General features: G+C 41.8%; 2 protein-coding genes and 1 non-coding gene across 8 annotated transcripts in view; 2 read left to right on the plus strand and 1 right to left on the minus strand.

Annotated features, from left to right (window-relative positions):
* TSEN54 (tRNA splicing endonuclease subunit 54) overlaps positions 1-20347 on the plus strand; it is a 44843-nt gene that overhangs the window by 17255 nt on the left and 7241 nt on the right. For 4 of the 6 annotated variants that reach the window (XM_033961156.1, XM_033961155.1, XM_033961157.1 and 1 more), the window contains exons 7-9: positions 1148-1246; positions 2289-2935; positions 18173-18233. In XM_033961156.1, coding sequence (XP_033817047.1) covers positions 1148-1246; positions 2289-2935; positions 18173-18233 — 807 coding nt within the window. The remainder of the gene's footprint in view (positions 1-1147; positions 1247-2288; positions 2936-18172; positions 18234-20347) is intronic. The other 2 variants (XR_004540890.1, XM_033961158.1) reach the window with 1 other exon arrangement.
* Positions 8076-20347, minus strand: part of LOC117367985 (tigger transposable element-derived protein 1-like) — a 29054-nt gene continuing 16782 nt past the window's right edge. The window contains exon 3 of the mRNA XM_033961159.1: positions 8076-9273. The gene's annotated coding sequence lies outside the window, so the exon portion shown is untranslated. The remainder of the gene's footprint in view (positions 9274-20347) is intronic.
* On the plus strand, positions 12185-12319 carry LOC117368743. The gene has a single exon (XR_004540993.1). It is a non-coding gene; the product is annotated as a small nucleolar RNA SNORA51 (small nucleolar RNA).

Consider the following 20347-nt stretch of genomic DNA (forward strand, 5'->3'; position numbering starts at 1 on the left):
GGTTTTTAGGATTTCCCCAATGAATATGCATGAGATCTATTTGCATGCACTGCTTTCAATGCACATTCATTGGGGAAATCCTGAAAACCCGACTGGATTCCGGCCCTCGAGGACCGGAGTTGCCCACCCCTGATCTAGCCCTATGCTTCTTATGGCTGGGTGTGAATAATTGGGAGTGGATCTTCCTTTTAGGATTTGCTGGGATTCTCCTGCACCAGTTTGGCCATTGACAGAAACAGGATGCTAACAATTGTCTGACCCAGACAGGCATTTCTTATGCTCTTTACTGCTTGTACTAGAGGTTTTCTTGGTTATTGCAGTTTGTTAAAGTTCTATCTAATATAATAAAACCCTAAGCCGTGCATGCGCTCTCTTACCTGCATGCTCTCGTTTTCCATGCGCTGTAGGTCCCCGCAGGTAGGAGTGCGCATGCGCGGCTTAGGGTTGTGCTCGGCTTCAGGCGGCACAGAGGCTGTCATCCGCGGCAGCTGTCGGCGTCTGCAGGCTGCGGCGGCTTTCGGCGGAGGGCACACACGAGGTAAGGGGTGCTGCTGGAAACGGGGGGGGGGGGGAGAAAAAGGAAGGGAGGCCTACTGCTGGACGGGGAAGCAGGAAAGAGGTGCTAGGGGTAAGAAAAAGGAAGGGAGGCCTACTGCTGGACGGGGGAGCAGGAAAGAGGTGCTGATGGACAGGGGAAGAGACGGGGGGGGAGAAAAAGGAAGGGAGGCCTACTGCTGGACAGGGGGACAGGAAAGGGGTGCTGCTGGACAGAGGGGAGATTAAAAAAGGGAGAAGGGCTGCTGCTGGATAAGGGGAGCAGTGAAGGGGTAGTGGTGGACACAGGGAATGTAAAAGGAAGGGAGAATGGGTGGACAGCCTAGGAAAAAGAAAGACAGAAAGCGGCTAAAGAGAGAGAGAGAGAGAGAAAGAAATAAAGACAGACGCACACATATATTCTAGCACCCGTTAATGTAACGGGCTATAAGACTAGTATATGAATAAACTGTTGGGTTTTTTTTTTTCTTTTAGTGGTACGTGATTGTAATGCTGATGTTACTTTATAGAAGTGTACACCTTTCTTGTTCTGCAGATTTCTGTGGAGCATTATTCCAACTGAATCATCCACTCTACTCCTTTGTCTCCACAGCAGTGTTCTGTCTCCCTATGAGAGGCAGCTGAACCTGGAGAGTCACCATCAAAGCTCGGGTCGATTGAATCACAAAAGGAAGCGGAGTTCCAGCTCTCGGTAAAACAAAACAAGATTGTGTGTATGAGAGAGAGAGCTCTGTGCTCACCTGACAAGCTGACTAAATAGTCTTGCTTTGTTTTCGTTGAAGGCTGATGAAAGCACCATTTCAGTTGAATCCCTTCACAAGGAAGCATTACATAAGAACTGCTATATTGGGTTGGACCAAAGCTCTTTCAAGTTTAGGTCATAAGTATCTGGCAAGATTCCAAAAAAGTAGTAAATTATGCTGTTTACCCCCAGGTCTACTTTAATAATAGTTTATGGACTTTTCCTTTAGGAACTTGCCCAAACCTTTTTTTTTTAATCCCAGCTACACTAAATGCTTTTATCACATGTTTTGGCAAAGTGTTCCAGAGCTTAACTATATGTTGTCTGGAAAAAAACATTTTCTCCTATTGGTTTTAAGTATACTACTTAATAACATACATACTTTTTGTAATTTTTGAAAGACTAAATAATCGATTTGCCTTTTACCTGATGTAATTCGCTCAGGATTTTATAAATATCTAGCATATCTCTTCTTATGCCTTCCTCGGTATCCTGCTCACCTATATACATTGTACCTATATATTGTACCTATATCCTGCTTACCTATATAAATTGTATCTATATTCGCTGATTGTCCAGCCTTTCTTTGTTGTAATCCGCCTCAAACTACTACGGCTTTGGCAGTATATAAGAATAAAATTATTATTATTCTCAGCCAATTTTAAGAGCTCATTATAGCCAATTTTAGGAGCTCGTTAGCTCTCTAGCATTTTCTCATTGGAGAATCATTCCATCCTCTTTATCTTATGGTTGTCCTTCTCTGCCTTTTCTAATTCTGTAACCAGAACTGCACCCTGTGATCATGACAAAAGACTTGTTTTTTGGGATGCTAGTGTGGTTAGAGCTCCTTAAATTGTAGTGTTTGAGGAATCTTGTTTTACTTCTAGCAGACCACTTCTAAGTCCCTTTTGTATGTGAATTTGTTCAAACCTAGTTGTTTTCTAGAACCCAAACCATATACTGTATCTTGATTTTTATTTTCTTTATACAGATCTAAGAACAGAGAAGAAAACCAAACTAAGAGAATTCCAGCAAATGATGAGATCTGTGGAAGAGTTGCCAACAATGATGGAAGTCAGAGTCAACTGACCTCAGAGCAGAACAGTGATTGGACAAAGAAGGAATCTGAAGAACAATGCCCAACCAATGAGGAAGAGCAGACCCAAGATCGCAGCTGCGCAAAGCTAAGTCCTAAAGTCAGAGACCGACCACAGTCAAGAACAGAAGATCACATCAGTTCCAAGAGTTTCAAAACAGTGGAGCGATCCAAATGGGACTTTGTCAAGATTGCTTTTCCCAATTGTGCCTTTGACTGTTCCCAGACCCTCTATCCCAAGCCTTACAAGGACCTCCTTCCAGAAAATATAGCAGGGCAGGAGCTGGATGTGTCATACTGGCGCCTACGAGTGAACCAGCAGCGAGAGAAGCTTTCTAGGCGGGAGCGTGAACAACTGGAGAGAGAATGTAGGTACAAGAAGAGTGTGAATGCGGATAGAGCGGTGAGGCAATGCTGCAGCTGGCAGGAGTACAAGCAGCTCCTGGAACAGAGAAATCAGCAAAGGAGGAGTAAGCGACCCCCACATCTCTGGAATGATGTGATCTCACCGTTAGTCCAATCAGAAAAAGTCAGTTCATCAGGTAAATTATTATTATTGTGACAATGAACAGTCCCAGCCAAGATAGGATATACAAGTACATGAGGCAAGGTGTTACTTGTGCAGTGTTCTCCCCAGGGCCTTTTAGCCAGGCGCTCCGCCCGCCTAATTTAGATGACCGCCCAGCTGTCATCTGTCGGGAATCCTGCAGCTGCCGCCGCTCAATGTAAAAAAAAATCCCCCCCCCCAAAACCACCTCTCACCGGTTTGGAGATGCGAACTCATGCTTCGGGGCTCTAAGGTGTGTGTGCCGACTTCTCTTCTCTTCCCTCTGAAACCGGAAGTTACATCGGGGGGGGGTGGTGGAGAAGAGAAGGGAAGCCAGCACACACACCTTAGAGCCCCGAAGCATGAGTTCGCTGCGGGCTAAGGCAGGAGACTGGTCAACGACGGATGGAAGCTTACAACTCGCTGCCGGGTCCTGCCTACTTTCTGTTTCTGCGAAGGCAGGACCCGGCAACGAGGAAGGCCTGAAGCAAATTTTAAGTTTCCCTCCATCGCTGACCTATAGAGGGAAGCTTACGATTTGCCTAGCGACTTTGCCGACGGATGTGTGAGTTGGGAGGGAAGGGGCGGCTGGGCAGGGCTGTCGATGCTCATCTCTCCGCCATTGTTCTCGTTGCGTGGCCGGTGGCGGAAACAGTGTAGAGCTAGAGCTGGCAGTGGACCGGGAGCGGGCGTTGCTGGCTCAGCGGCGGCAGTTGCACGTGCTTTTCACACGCTATGGCGACAACAACTCGCTGACGGTGCAAGGTTTTCGGCAGCTCCTGCTCAGCATCGGTTTGGGGCAAGTCAAGTGGCTACCGGGGGAAGAGGAGGTGGAAGATGCCCGGCACCGGGACTGGAACCACGGCGGCCATGGCTCTGGCTGCCTGGCTCCTGTTGCCCACTGCAACTTAGCTCTGGCAGCGCCCACAAGCCCCGAATCGCTAACCAGACACACTATCCCAAGGCCGTTTACAGCCGGAGCCCCAGGAGGTGAGACACCGAGTGCCACTGTGACTAAACTAATTTATTATTTGCCTGTGACTTTCTGGTATTTCGGATTAACTCTTTCCATTCAACCCTTGACTTTAAACACACAAGGCTGGAAGTCTAAGCACATTTATTTATTTATGTTTACAGGTATTTGGGAACATAAAACATAGTGAAAGCTACTTCTGACCAGTGATAGGACAAAAGCGCGCAAGACTTCGGCACGCCCACATTTCAGCACAGACAAATTGGCGCAAGACCCCAGCGCGCCGCCTAAAAAGTTACTTTTAAAGAGCTCTGATGGAGGTATGGGGGGGAACCTCCCTCCCCACTTTACTTCATATTTTTTGTTGAGGGGGTGTCATTATAGAGAAAACTGAACTTTTTCCTAAAAAAATCAGGAAAAAGTTAAGTTTACTCTATAATGGAGGGTTCCAACCCAACAACTCCCCCCAATGGCAGCGCGAACAGTATGAAGTAAACTGGGGGGGGGTCCCCACTCACACCCCGCGTCGGAGCTCTTTAAAAGTAACTTTTTAGGCGGCCTGCTGGAGTCTTGTGCTGATCTGTCTGCGCAGAAATGTTGGTGCGCTGAAGTCCCGCGCACGAATGACTATGAACCGTTGCGACCTTGCCCTCTCCCCCAAAAAAATGATTTTGCAGTGGGAGGGTCTTAACTGGTATTATTTAATAGAGTAGGGACTGGATGCTTGAAGAATGTATGGTAGTCCTGGGTTTATTGATGCAGTTGCAGTGCTGTAGAGAAACACTTTTCTAGATTATACATCTTATTGTTTGGGGGTGTATTGGGGAAGGCTTATCCTTGCTTTTAAAGTTGGACTTATAAATATATTTTGCATTATTATTATTTTTGTATTAATAGGATTTTTATAATTTTGACATTGGGGAGGAGTATTTTAATGGTTGTACAGTAGGGTTGTGTGTACATGAAAAATGAATGGAAGAAATTGCATTACAATTAGTACTATTATAATAGGAGTGGGGTCAGGGACGGAGCTTGGACTGAGGTACTCAGTTGGTATTTGTTAGACTTAGGGGGGTACTTGGCTTGAAGAATTTGAGAAACATTGGTCTCTAGGTGACTAGTATGGAGTTCACTAACTTTTACAAAGCCACAGTAGCAATTCTCCCATGGCAAATGCACCAAAGTCCATTCAATTCCTATGGGCTTCAGTGCATTTGCTATGGAAGAACTGCTATCGCAGCTTGAGTCCTAAGGCAGGAACTACTGTCTCTGTGCTGTGTCTTAAAACACAGATTGCCGGGGATGCAAAGCATTAACTGATTCAACTTGAGTTTGAAGTACGGTAGTTTTGAAAGAAATGGAAGGTTTGATACTGGTCATTAGTTATTCGGAATAAGAGGATCTGCATTACTTTTTTCAAGGGTGGCTTAAATGCTACTGGAACACTGCCTAAGTGTCAAACCTTAAAAAAGAAAGTCATATTGAGCATTGGAAAATAATTAATAACAATTAACTAATAAAAATAGTACACATTTAGTGATCTTTTTACTAAGGCGTGCTAGCTATGCGAATGCATCCATAAACTATAATGGACACGTTAGCGTTTAGCGTGTGTTAAAATGGCTAGCAAGCCTTAGTAAAAGGACCTTTTCATTTTCCCCACCACCAAATTTCCCCATCCTGCCCCGCCCGGCTACTTTTTCATGCCACCCGGCTGGAAAAAATTTCTGGGGAGAACACTGATGTGTGTGTACCTGAAATGGGTTTAAGTGTTTGGATGACATATCCCTGGTAGGAAATGAAAATATCGTATTTTTCGCTCCATAAGACATACTTCTCTCCCCCCAAAGTGGGTGGAAATGTCTGTGCTTCTTATGGAGCGAATATAACAATTTTTTAACACTCCCCCCCCCCCCCCGGTACCTTTTTAAGTTCTGGTGGTCCAGCGGTGCTTCGGCAGGAGTGAGCTTTCCGCACTCCTACAACTTCCCTCGCTGGACAGCTGCCTCATCATATCTTGTGGCCAGCGGCGCACAAGGCAGGAACGAGCTTTTCGTGCTTCAGCCTGGCCCCATGCCGCTCCCTGAATGGCTGCTGTCAGTTCTTGCGGATCCCGCAAGATGAGACAGCTGTCCAGCAAGGGAGGGGCAGGAGCACAGAAAGCTCGCTCCTGCCATTACACCGCTGGACCACCAGAATTTAAAAGGGGGGGGGGTGTAAAAAATTATTAGTCAGCTGGGTGGATCCCTCCTGTCCCGACCTACCACTAGACCACCAGAGGCAGTACAGGGCAGGGCGGGGGGATGACAGGGTGCAGAGCCTGGCAGGGAGAGGGGCTGGCTGCATAGCCTAGTAGGGCAGGGAGGGAAGAGGGCTTGGTTTAGAGCTTGGCAGGGAAGGGGGCTGAGTTCAGAACCTGGTAGGGCAAGGAGGGAAGAGGGATGGGTGCAGAGCCTGGCAAGGAGAGGGTACGATATAGAGCCTGGCAAGGAGTGTGGGTTGGGTGCAGAGCCTGGCAGGGAGTGAGGGGGGGCTGAATGCAGAGCCTGTTATATGTTGTTAAATATTTTAGTACACAATTTGGTTCAGAATGGCTTTTTTCTTGGTTTTCCTCCTGTAAACCCTAGGTGTGTCTTATAGTGCGAAAAATACGGTACCTTTTCCCACATATAAATAAATAAAATGAAGAATATTCTATTCAGCTCCATAGGAAAAAGTTAAAGTACAGAAGCATTGCTATACTGTGATAGACTGAAAGTCCATCAAGCCCGGCAGAATCCCAAAACAGTAAAATAGATTTTATCCATTTTATAAATATACATGTGGAAAAAAGGGAGCCTGAATTTGGCAGATTTCACATTGACACTTCCATTTCGTAACTTCCATGTCTAAAGGGCGCCACTTCCACTTGCAGCTGCCCAGCTTTTGAATCCTAGATATGTAAGTGCAGCTAATTAAGCAGGAGTAAGTAGTAAATTTTCCCCCCCAAATCCACTTTTAATAGTGCTTTATGGACTTTTTTTCTAGGAACTTGTTCAAATGTTTAAAATCCTTCTATTACAACTGCTTTTACCATATTTTCTGGTTACAGATTCCAGAGCTTGCTGAAATGTTGAGTGAAGAAACATTTTCTCTGCTTTGTTTTAAAGGGCCATGTTTACTAAAGCTTTAGTATGCCTTATGCCCATAAATAAAATGGGCTGCACAATACTTAGCATGCACTAAGCTTTAGTAAACATAATCAACGTTGGTCATTTTGTTGAGTGCCCCCTACTACTTGAACATTTTTGGAAAGAGCAAACAAGTGTCTGGTTAATGGGTTTGTGATCCTCTGTCAACCACAAATTCTTTTGCAGCTTTTAAAACTTTGCAACAAGTTATATGTAAATGTTGATGTAGTGGACATTTTTAAATACATTTTCATATAAATATCCATTTAGTTAGGGAAAAGAAATACCAAAGTAAACAAAGCAATACAAAATTATTATTCCAGTCCACATTATGGACCGGAATCAGGTTTTCTATTCTGCCTTTACCTACTCAGTTCAAGGTCAGATTATATTACAAGAGGTTGGGCCAGTTACCCAGGAAGTTAACAGTGGAGAGTTTGACACAGACATTCAATAGAGTTGCTAGTACAGGTAGATCAGTATAGTTATTAATACAATTAGGTCTTAGTTACAAATACATAGTTACAAGTTCAAGTAGGTCATCGTTGGCTCATGTTATGTCCCAGGAGTTGCATTAGACAGTTTAGAAATGGCCTTTTATAATTACCATTTCAGTTACTTCAGGGTTGGCTCCATATCTTGGTACAGAAATGCTTTTAAAAGTTTTCAAAACCTGAGATAGTGATCACAAGATCATAGTGTAAGTGGTATTTGGTGCCAGCATTTTGCTAATTGACATTGAATGGAAAAGATAATATGCCTGGTAGACTTTATTGTTGCATGCTGGGAATTTTAAGTGGAAAAGATTTCTGGTGGAATATCTGTTGAAGGTACCCTGGAGTAGGATGGCCAACTCTGTTAGGTAGTCGGGGGCATTCCCTCTCAGGATCTTAAAGGCAGTGATGCCTAATTTAAACTTGATCCTAGTGGTTATGGGCAGCCAATGTAGCTTCATATAGTAGGGCTGTAGGTGTTCTGATTTCCATAGTGCATATATGAGTTTCACTGCTGCATTTTGAACTAGTTGTAGACGCGATAGCGGTTTTTTGTTTTTTAGAGCAAAGAGCTAGTGTTACATTACAGTAGTGTAGTCTAGAAAGGATTAGGGATTGCATTAAAATTCAGAAAGTCTCTGTTTCAAAGTGTTTTCTGATGGATCTTAACTTTCACATCACAAGGAAAGATTGTTTTATTATTGATTGTATGTGGCTCTTCATGGCTATCAATTTCTACCCTTAAGATTCAGGATTGTAATTCTAATGGAAAGTCTGTGTCATCTACTGTAATTCTTGGAGTGTAGCGTGGGTCAGTTATGGGTCCTAGCCAAAGGAATTTGGTGGTGTTCTTATTTATTACTTTGAGGCGGTGGGTTGATGTCCAGTTTTCTATGTTGTGGATACATTTTTTGACAGTGGTGAGGGTGTTGCCTAATGCAGCCATGACAGGTATCCTGATCGTTATGTCATTCTGCATAGGTGAAATGTTTTATTTGTACGAGATCTAGGTTAGCCCCCAAGGATTGCATTAGAAGGTTGAACATTGATGGTGAAAGTGGGGAACCCTACTGGGAGGGTGCCAGCTGTCAGAAAGTACACCATCTTAATGTACAGCATTGTGCTGAGTGGTTAGGAAGCCTTGGAACCAGGAGAGGACTGGGCCACTAAATCTGAAGTCACTGAAGATCTCGGACATTTGATTGAAGTTTACTAGGTCAAATGTGCTACATAGGTCAAATTGGATTATGATTGCACTATGACCCTTGCTTAGTAGTTCTTTGCTGTATGTTACTCGTGCTGCAACCGTCTTGGTGCTTTTTCAGGAATCCCAGTTGTGAAGGGTGGAGGATATTGAAGCATTTGAGCTGTTCTGTGACGTATCCTTCATCATTTTGATGAACAGTGGGATGGAAGCTACTGGCTGATAATTGGTCACATCAGAGGGGCTGAGTTTTGAGTTTTTGAGAATGGGCCAATTTTTAGGTGATAGTTGAGCCATTGGGTTATGGTTGTCGGGGTGGCTGTTTTTGATCAGGTAAGGCAGGCAGGTGTCGAGGCTGGAATATGCTTTGGAGTGTTTTAGGAGAAGCCATTTTGTGTCTTTGAATTTAATCTCATCAAAATCATTCCAAGATCTGTCTGCTGGTATTTCAATAGGTGGTTTTGTTGCAGTGGGTCTAGCTGGATTTGTGGCCTTTAAAGAAGAAGAAAAAAAAAACAATCAAAAATTTAAAATTATGAGTATCTGGACCAAGAACATTCATTAGGAACTTCTAATTATTTCTGCAGCCCAAATTATGAAAGGACACTATCTCCACCTATTATCTAGTTTAAAAAATTTTCAGAAATACAATTTTCTGAGTTGGATCCAAGAAGACAAATGTATTTCCTTCATGTGTGAACTGGCATTTAACAAGGGAACTTAAGGAAAAATGTAGCCCCCCAGGGTCAAGACACAAGGTCTAAGCTGCAAAAAAGATTTCCAATGCACTTGTGTTCCCAGATGTGGCCACAGCAATACATTTATCTTCTGTCCACAAAAGGAAATTAATTTTTAGAGAAATACATTTTCAACATTGTATCTTAACCAATTCAAACTGTGTTGGAATTAGTAAAGTTGCATGAAGTGGAATGTCATCCTAGGAGGACTCAAGACAAGTAGTTAACTCTAAGCTAGCTGGAGAGGAAAGAATATTGATAGCACCTTCCTCAGGATTAACATTATGAACTTTCTGAGACCCACTGAGAAAAACACAAAATGACTTTTAGATATTTTTTAAAAATAACAAGTGAAAACAAATGATGAGTTTTACGAAATTTAACAATCTCAGGTTATGAGGACGTGGGATTATTTTTAAATAGCTCCAGCTGAGAATACATCTACAAACTATTTTTAATATTAGACACCATAACAGATAAGTTATTGTAATCATCTGTGATTCAAGTTTGGTCATTTAAGTCTTGATAATGTCTCAGGAGCTGGATACTGAACAATTTCAAAACCATTTCATTTGAAAACGGGCACAAATGCGATAGTGTGGCCTTGAGAGGAGCTTCCATCTAGGTAACTACTTGCCAAATGTCTTTCAAAATAGTATTATGATTTTAGAACAATAAAAAGGTATCCTATTTTCTTTATATTTTGTTTTCTTTATTTTTATTTTCTCAAGTTTAATCTTTATTAGGAAATTTTTTCGCATAACCACAATAAACAAAAAGGCTGAACATAACAATTTTCAAATTTCCAGATAAGCAATATTAATACAAAAAAGAGGCCTACTGGTGAGAATAACAGAAAATTAGTATCCAAGTCCAACAATGCAAGGGCAGCAGAAATTCAGAGACTTATACCGTTGGTACCAAGGCGTGAAAGAATGCCACCTCTTCTTAAATGTAGCCAGTTGATTATGATGCAAAGCAGTCAGTTTACTCAAGTAATAAGCCAGCCAAATACTATGAATGGTATGAGATATGGAAGGTTCCTTGGAGGAATACCACAGCTTCGCTATTTCTCTTCGGGCAACCACTATACAGACTCAGATCACCCGAAAAGAAAAATCACCTATACCTGAAGACTGCTACAATAAAAGGAAAATTTTGGAATTACACGGAACAGGTCATTGAAACATATCGGAAAACAATTGAGCATGGCCAGCCCTTGTTTTATTTTTATATATTACCTTTAAAAGTAGTATTAGAAACTGAAGTAACCACAGCGGTAGGCCCAAACTCCAATATTCTGGTTGGATATTAACCAACAACAGAGGAAACTTTACAGACTGAAAGACCATTTAAGAATCAACTTTGCACAGTACTCAAATCACCATGAGTTGATTGAGGAAGGGAGGGAGATTTTTCTCCTGAAGTCAGTGAAGCCTCCAAGAGGGAGGCATTAGAAGCTGATCCCTGTATGACTGTTGCCCTTATCCAAAGCCTTTAATTAACTTTCCATTTACCAAGGTGATATCTTAAAAAAAAATAAAAACCTAACTCGGTTCCTCTGGGTTTCTAAAGGGGCTTAAAATTTATTTTGGGTTGGAGGGGGAGCTTGCAGTTTTATCTTCTTTTGAGCTTTTGTTTCATTCTTTAGGGGCCCCTTCTTGGGCTGTACATCTTCAGATACTATTCACAACCTAGAATTTTCTCCTGTTGTAACCCTTCATACATCTAACATGGATTTTGCATCCAGGAACCGTAAATCAAATCCTTTTGGAACCCAAAACCCTCTCCTGCTGGGGAAACCAAGCTCAGGAACTGAACTCATGTCTCTTATAAAGACATGTGGTTTTTGTTCATGGTAAGATGTCCTGATGTAGGGTTACCATATGGCCCCAGAAAAAGGAGGACAAATTGAGACATCCAGGTTTTACTTCCATTGCTTTCAATGTAGGTAAAACCTAGATGTGTCAATCTGTCCTCATAACTTCCATTGCTTTCAATGGAAGTAAAATCTGGATATCTCAATCCATCCTCCTTTTTCTGGAGCCATATGGTAACCCTATTCTGATGGCAACATAGTAAATGACAGCAGAAAAAGACCATCCAGTCCATCCAGTCTGCCCTGTTATTCCTGCCTATGCTATAATAAATCACAACTCCCATTCTAAGGGTGTGACTGCTATTAGGCTTTCATTCCTTATCCAAGACTAGGCAGTGTTTGTCTTCTGGTTGCACTGTGCTCCAGTCTCTTGGGTAGATGATAGAAAACGAAAAAGTATTTCAACCTTAGAAAGAATCTGGGCAGATTTAAACCAGATCAGTTTAAATCGCTAGTCGGGAAACGAGATGAATTGATTTAAATCGTGGTTTACATTGCTGATCAGAAAGAGTCTGCATTGATTAAAGTGAAACAGTAAAAGGAATATTCTCCTTGTGGCTAGACAAGAGAGGCAGTCCTTAAAAAGAAAATTATAGTTTGACATAAGAAAATGTATTTAAGTGAAGACCTTGCCTGCTCAGACATGCTCCTTTTTCTCTTCAAACAGGAGCAATTTTCAAGATGTTGTTCCACCATCCCTTGTAATTTAGTTGCACTGTTTCTATTTTGCATGCTGCCTAACTTAGCTAAGGGTACAGGAACTTCATTAAAATATTCCAAAATGGGTTCCCTCCCAATGCTTACCACAGGCAGTGTGTCCCTACACTGACTGTATAGAAAGAGGAGGAAAAGCATCTATCCCTGTTTACACCGCAACTGAGAAAGTGATGACTCAGACTGTAACGTCATCAGGGAAACATACCAGTATTGATTTAAATGTTTTGTGTTTGCTGTGAGGCAGGTGGCAGGTGGTTGCTGGGATGGGCTCAGAAGATAGATGTTTGAATCTCTGGGAGGGGGGTGGAAATTCCAAAATGGGGTATGTCTTATGAGCTGCTGCCATTATAGGTTTCCCTTCTATATTAGGTCTCAGAAGTCAATGGAAGGGGCATTCAGACTCAGAAACATATTCCTCAGGACTGCAGAAATATCTTCTGCTGTTCACTTTTTTTGTTTTACTTTCTTTTCCTGTATTTATACCCAAACTCCTCTTCCTTTTCTAGATCTGCTACATGCCCCTCCCAAATCCTCCACTGGCCATTGATTTTAAATTATGCATCCTCTTACCGTTCTTCCTTATGTATCCAACTTTACCCTTTAGTATGTCCTTTTTAAATGTCTCTCTTTTTATTTTTATATTATGTACATATGTTTTCATTTTATGTACACCGCCTAGGTACTTAGGTGGTATATCAAATACAATAAACTTGAACTTTTGTTTTTTTGCACCTAAAGGGAGGTAAGGGCTTTAATTTGTAGGCACACATGTACATTACCTTGAAGGGATGATCAGGTCTGTTATCACTCATCTTTGTGTAGTGCTGTTCAAAAGCATGATCATAGATCACAATTAGAAGTTATGATTATTATTCAAGTTAACCTTGTGCAAAACATTAAAAAGAAATAATGGTTAACATCCAGATTTTTGTACCCTTGATAAATGGGTCTAGACCAGTGGTCTCAAACTTGCGGCCCGCCAGGTACAGATACAGTACTGAGCAAGTTTGTGAACATTCTAGATTTGCCTATATTTTTCCTTAGAACATGATTAGAACCTAATCTAACCCTAATTCTGCTGCCTCTCAATATCTCTCCTCACTTCTCTCTCCTTATATACATAGAAACATAGAAGATGACGGCAGAAAAGGGCTATAGCCCATCAAGTCTGCCCACTCTGCTTACCCACCCCCTGTCTATGCCCTAATGACCCAATTTCCTTATCTTGACCCTCGTAGGGATCCCACATGGGTATCCCATTTATTCTTAAAATCTGGCACACGTTCTGCCTCAATCACCTGCACTGGAAGCTTATTCCAATGATCAACCACTCTCTCTGTGAAGAAATATTTTCTGGTGTCGCCATGAAATTTTCCGCCCCTGAGTTTGAGCGGGTGCCCTCTTGTGGCCGAGGGTCCCTTGAGAAAGAAAATATCATCTTCCACTTCGACACGTCCCGTGAGGTACTTTAAATGTTTCGATCATGTCTCCCCTCTCCCTACGTTCCTCGAGAGTGTAGAGCTGCAATTTGTTCAGTCTCTCTTCGTACGAGAGATCCTTGAGCCCCGAGATCATCCTGGTGGCCGTCCGTTGAACCAATTCAATTCTGCGCACATCTTTACTGTAATGTGGCCTCCAGAATTGCACACAGTACTCCAGATGAGGTCTCACCATGGCCCTGTACAACGGCATTATGACTTCAGGCTTTCGGCTGACGAAACTTCTATTGATACAACCCAATATCTGCCTTGCCTTAGATGAAGCCTTCTCCACTTGATTGGCAGTTTTCATGTCTGCACTGATGATTACTCCTAAATCTCGTTCTGCTGAAGTCCTAGTTAAAGTTTCTCCGTTCAAGAAGTACGTCCTGCATGGATTTCCGTTTCCGAGGTGCATGACCTTACATTTCTTAGCATTGAAGCCTAGCTGCCAGGTTGAGGACCAACTTTCCAATGTAAGCAGATCTTGCGCCATATAATTCTGTAAACTGCATTCACTTACTATATTACATAGTTTGGCGTCATCGGCGAATAGTGTTATTTTACCTTGAAGCCTTTGAGTCACTCTTAGCATTAGCCTTCTCCACTGTCAATTCCAAACTTCGTTCCTTTCATCTAGCTGCCCCCCATGCCTGGAATAAATTACCCGAGTTTGTCCGTCAAGCCCCTTCCCTTGTTTAAAAGGAGACTGAAAACCCATCTTTTTGATATAGCTTTCAATCCTTAACCCTACTCCTCTGCCCTCCTACCCAGCCCACTGATTAACTGTTCCCCTTAACTGTATCCATGACATTCTGTCTGTCCTGCCTATTTCGATTGTAAGCTCTTTCGAGCAGGGATTGTTTTCTTACCCTTTGTGACTGTGCAGCGCTGTGTGCATCTGGTAGCGCTATAGAAATAATAGTAGTAGTACCTAATAGTAGTACTATTTTGAGGCCCTCGGTATGTTTATCATAATCACAAAAGTAAAATAAAACAGTTTCTTAATCATCTGTCTCTTTAGCTATAAATTACAATATTATTATTAAGACTTAGCCAAAAGGAAAGATTTATAAACTATAAAGAGTTTTAACTCGTGCAAAATTGTCATTCTTTAATAAGACATAACTATTTTTTCTGAGGCCCTCCAAGTACCTACAAATCCAAAATGTGGCCCTGCAACGGGTTTGAGTTTGAGACCACTGGTCTAGACTATGTTTTCAGTCAAACTTGGGAGTCGAGTGCAAGTAGTGTTATGAGCACACGAGAGTAATAGATGCAAGGTTGTAATCTTTCATACCCTTGGGTCAGCTCTTACCTGAAGAAAATGTCAGGGATGGAGCTGCTTTAAAAATAATCTGCTGTCCTGTCTGGAATGTTAAGAAGCAGAAAAGGATTTTGTGATGCACCCAGTCTGCCCATTTATGTTCCCAGGTTTTATATGATCTGTGGTCTTCTCTCTCCTGTCCACCCTCAACCACTAAGGTCCCAGTGAGTGTGCCCAGATTTGTTTCCAGAGAAAGGAAAATGGTAAAACCAGAGGACATAATTTGAGGTTGAGGGGTGGTAGATTCAGGGGCAATGTTAGGAAATTCTACTTTACGGAGAGGGTGGTGGATGCCTGGAATGCGCTCCCGAGAGAGGTGGTGGAGAGTAAAACTGTGACTCAGTTCAAAGAAGCGTGGGATGAACACAGAAGATTTAGAATCAGAAAATAATATTAAATATTGAACTAAGGCCAGTTACTGGGCAGACTTGTACGGTCTGTGTCTGTGCATGGCCGTTTGGAGGAGGATGGGCAGGGGAGGGCTTCAATGGCTGGGAGGGTGTAGATGGGCTGGAGTAAGTCTTAACAGAGATTTTGGCAGGTGGAACCCAAGCATAGTACCGGGTAAAGCTTTGGATTCTTGCCCAGAAATAGCTAAGAAGAAAAAAAAAAAAAAAAAATTTAAATTGAATCAGGTTGGGCAGACTGGATGGACCATTCGGGTCTTTATCTGCCGTCATCTACTATGTTACTATGTTATCTATAACCATTGCCAGAGGTCTGTTTTGGGTATCTATCACTCTTTCAGGGTTAGTTTTTTTTTTTTTTAAATAAAGATATTTCCTTTTTTTATTTATTTATTTTTGTATTTATATACCACTTATAATCTTAAGTGTTTTACATTCAGGTACTCAAAGCATTTTTCCCTATCTATTCTGTTGGGTTCACACTCTATCTAATGTACCTGGGGCAATGAGGGATTAAGTGACTTGCCCAGTCACAAGGAGCAGACTCCAGTCAAATATAAGAAAGGGGACAAGTTACAAACAATGTAACAGGAGTGATAAAATGCAAATGTTGAACTGAAAGAAAAAATCACTCTTACGGAGTGATTTTTTCTTTCAGTCACAAGGAGCAGCATGGGATTTGAACCCCTACAACAAGAGTGCTGAGGCTGTAGCTCTAATTACTGTGCCACACACTTCCAGCATGGTGAGCATATCTGAGCAGGGATCCCCCAAGTTTTTCAAGAAAAGGACTGCAAAGGACATTTCAAAACACCGAAATGACAGTTTGCTGAGTTTAGCCACACCAAACTATCATCATGTTCAGGTGTTGGAGCTTAGGATCATTGCTGCCTTTCCTGTTTCCACACATTGAAGAAAAAAGTAAAACTTTCTCTGTCGGCCAGATTCAGCATGTTTTTCCTGTCCATGGTTGTGCAGAACACATGATTTTTGAGAGTGACAATTTAGGGATCCTCAGCTATTGAGTTGCTTTCTCTTCAGCTTCAAATCTATCTTGGAAACATCTTCAATCTTGATTTGGAAACATTTTCCACAGAATGAAACCTGGTCCTGAAACCTGCTAGATGTTGATATCATACAGTATCTCTTATTTCCCTTATTTCTTCTAGTAAGAACATCTTTATCTCCTTAGGTTGCTGTAGGCTGTGCAGCATTGTTGTAGGCTACTGTGGAATTATCATTCACCCCCATCAAATCTCCTTTATTAGATGAGGTCTCAGACGTTGGTAGACAAAAAGAGAAGTCTGAAGAAGCTCAGGTCACATGGTACCAGCCTGTGAACACATTAAATAAAAAAACAAAACCCCTAATCAAAGTGTTGGGTTTAATAAGATTTCCCAGACCGCAGAGTTTCAGAGCAGTAACAGTAGCTTGCTTAGCAATGTAGAAAACCTGAATTTCAACATCTTGGTAATCCATGGCAAACCCAGACTGAGAAAATTCAGGTTCAGTTGCATGATTAATCATCTTGGATAAGTGTGAAAAATGAGACAGTTCCAAATAGGATAGAGTCAGTAATTGCTGCGAGACATGGTGGGATTGTTCACCGATAATAAAATTGAAATAAGATCCTAATCTAAACCAGTGCATTTTTATTTAGTTGCCTTTATTTCTTATCTGTTCAAACATACTCCAGGAGAGTAAAATTTATACAAAGCAATAAAACAACAAATAACCACAAAAGCAAAATAACAGTGACCATAGATCACAAAATACTACCGCATCAAACAAATACTGACAAATGCAGTCCAAGACCAAGAAAATGGAGTAGAAAGTTATGGAAATATTTCCTATCATCTTGGGCCCCACGAGCTTGATAAATTTTCAAGCACTCTTAGATAGGTTGCTATACATTACATGATCTCCATAGAGAAAGCTCTTTTTGGCACAATACAAGTTTTAAGGTGAGTGTTATCAATAAATTTGAGAGACAGAGATCCTACTCCACATACCTTACCTTAGTAATAAGGTTTATTCATGTCTTGGTATGTGCAGATCTAACCCTTGAGAGAAACCTTCACAAATTTGTACTAGACAAAATTTACTAGAAAATTCCAGAATGAAACACTGCCCAGAAGATAACCACAATCCAGATCTTTGTACAGCCCCATAGTTTAGTGTGTAAATGACTGTATATTAGATGTAGTGTTCCCCTGCGAATTCGCAGGCTCCGACCGCCTCTTCCTGTAGTAAAGTTGGATTACACCAATCAGGAGCTGCGTGTCAAAGCAGCTCCTGATATTTAATCAGGTTTCCTCTTGAGGTTAAAGTAGAAAATGCTGGGCAACATTCATTTTACTCTGTAAGGAGCCTTTTCCTAAGTTGTGGTAAGGCTATTTTTACCATAAGGGTAAAATGGCTGATTTTTCTATTTCCAGCATTAAGAACCACATGTTAATTTTCCCACTAGCATGTGAGCGCATTACACCTATTATGTAGATGGTAAGAGCCCACGCTCTAATCGGTGCATAGCAGTATAGCTGTGCTGATTAGCCTACTCTCAACCCTTATGCTAAAAAATAAGGTTTCTTTTTTAGCACACGGGAAATACATGCACATGCAAAAATTACTGCGGGAACACCTCAGCAGTAAGCGCTTTTTTATTGGTAAGCGTCTTCTGTAGCTTAGAAAAAGGGCGTCTATAAATGAGGGATGTATATGCTTGGATGTGTGGCTTTCTTTAGGTTTACATGTCATGCAGTCTAGGGAACTTTCTCTCAAGCTGATATACTCCCTGCCCTAACCTTTAACCCTTTCTCTTTTTTTTTTTTTCTCCCCCCAACCAGCTTCACTCCTTGAGCAGATCTCTATTCTCCGGTCTTCTCACATCCTGGACGGAGCAGCTCGGTTAGTATCTTTGCTGGCGCAGAAAGATATCGGACCATGCCTTCAGTGGTGTAGCAAGGGTAGGAGGCGCCTGGGGCGGTGGCACCGTTCTTTCTGCCTCCTCCCTGCTCCTTCTATGCCCCCACCGCACACCCTCCCTTCCCACCCCCATACCTCTAAATCTTTGCTTGTGCAAGCAGCTTCTCCGACCTGCTGCTCACACTGGCATTCCCTCTGACGTCACTTCCTCGGAAGTAACTTCAGAGGCTGGCATGAGCAGTAGGCTAGAATAGTTGCTTACGCTGGCAAAGATTTTTAAAGAGGTACGGGGGGGGCGAAGAGGTGCCATCACCCCTACCAAGATGGCACCCAGGGTTGGCCCGCCCCTCCCCCTCAATTACTACCCCACTACATACATCTATGTTCTTTTGAGTGCCAGCATAGAAACCTAAATGCCCGTTTTAATGTGGCGGTCTTTAGGTACTTTTAGTAATTTTATTGGCTTGGAAGTTTTGGGCTCTGTTGCATATTCAGATAGCCCCGAGGTTACTGGCTGTAAATGCAAAGTTGCTTTGTAATTCGCAGGCTATTGCTGGGTGGAGTGTCCATATTACTTCTGTATTGCTGTTCTGATTGCAGTATTAACACCATCTCTTTGTAGTAATAGACTTATATTTTGCTGTGATGTATAATGAACTCAGAAATGGACACAGGCAGTGTATGTAATAAACCATAATGCTGAACTCTTTTTACATATTTTCGATGGTTCCTATACCTCTAAATACATAGAGACATTGTTACGGTAAATAGGATTAGAAATAAGTTTGATTAAAGCACTGGTTTGGTTGTCTGCACTAGGCCTAAATGGACCAGTAAGTGGATTTAAAGGGACTTTCTTTAAACTTCTACAAATAACTGAAGGGGCCTTCGTTAAGCAGCATCCGTAATAATCATCTATAAGTTTGGAATATTAATTAGCAAAGAGGCTGTGGCCACAAGCTTCTCACTAGCTTAGCAGTAAAGGCACATAGGTGAAATCCCTGATAAGGCAAATGCCACCCTGTTACCAAGAGCCCTACCAATTATTAAGATGCAGCAATGCACCTTACCCATCTGGACATGTTCGACAGCAAATGAAGAGTTGCATAGGGCTCAAACTTGAGGTGTGCATGGGTTTGTTTGACTCCGTTCTTTCTCCCCTGATGACGCCTTGCAAAACAGGGTACTCCTGTTGGCAGCTGTGAGTAGGAGTTTGGGGAATGTGACTTGGAAACTGCTCGGGTCGAATCTGGTCTGAAGAATTGCTTGTACTATTAAGTTTCCTGCAATTGGAATTCATGGGGATTCAAGTGAGCCAGCATTACTTGTAAAGCTAAGTGACTTTTTTTTATTGAAAAACTTTATGAAAGGAAACTGCAATGCTAGTGATTTTTCCTCGCTGTTAATATTTTTTTTGAGCCTGAACTATTCTCCAACCAATGAGCAGAATTTATTCTGGTCTTAATTGCAGCAAACATTACCTTTTTGGATGAGTTTTGTTGAATTGTATTTGCCTGCTCTTTGTTATTGAACTTATTATAGCTTTATAACAGAGAAGTGGAGTTTTTTTTAGACCCCTTGAATGAACTTGGGTGTGCTGTTTGATACAGGCTTGTCCCATAACAGTGTAGTCCAGTATAGTTACTGAGGTCTTATTTCTCCACTTTTTGCTATAATTTAGGATTCATTCCGCAGCAGATGAGAGTATGTTTTGGGGTGATAATGTTGCTTGGTTAGTACTTTGTCCTATCTGTTTGTACATAATTACATTAGTAACTTCTATTCCGCCAATACCTTGCAGTTCTAGGTGGATTACAAAAGAAGATAACAGGACATTTCCAGGAAAATTACAGATAAGGGTGCTAATGACATGGTTGAGACTTTGCTGATCTCCATCCCCCTCACACTGTCACTGTCTCTTATCATGCTTATGTTTTCTTTCCCATCCCTGTACACAATCCGCATTTAATAAAATCTTGTAAATTCAAACAAAATATAAAGCGAGTCCTACAACTTGTTAAAATTTAACATAAAATTATAGGTATTATTTTGTTAAATATGCCGGAGCTTTTTGAATATTTTTTAAAACTGAGGTG

The sequence above is a fragment of the Geotrypetes seraphini genome, chromosome 10 (assembly GCF_902459505.1).
Source record: "Geotrypetes seraphini chromosome 10, aGeoSer1.1, whole genome shotgun sequence".
In the NCBI taxonomy this organism is placed as follows: Eukaryota; Metazoa; Chordata; class Amphibia; order Gymnophiona; family Dermophiidae; genus Geotrypetes; species Geotrypetes seraphini.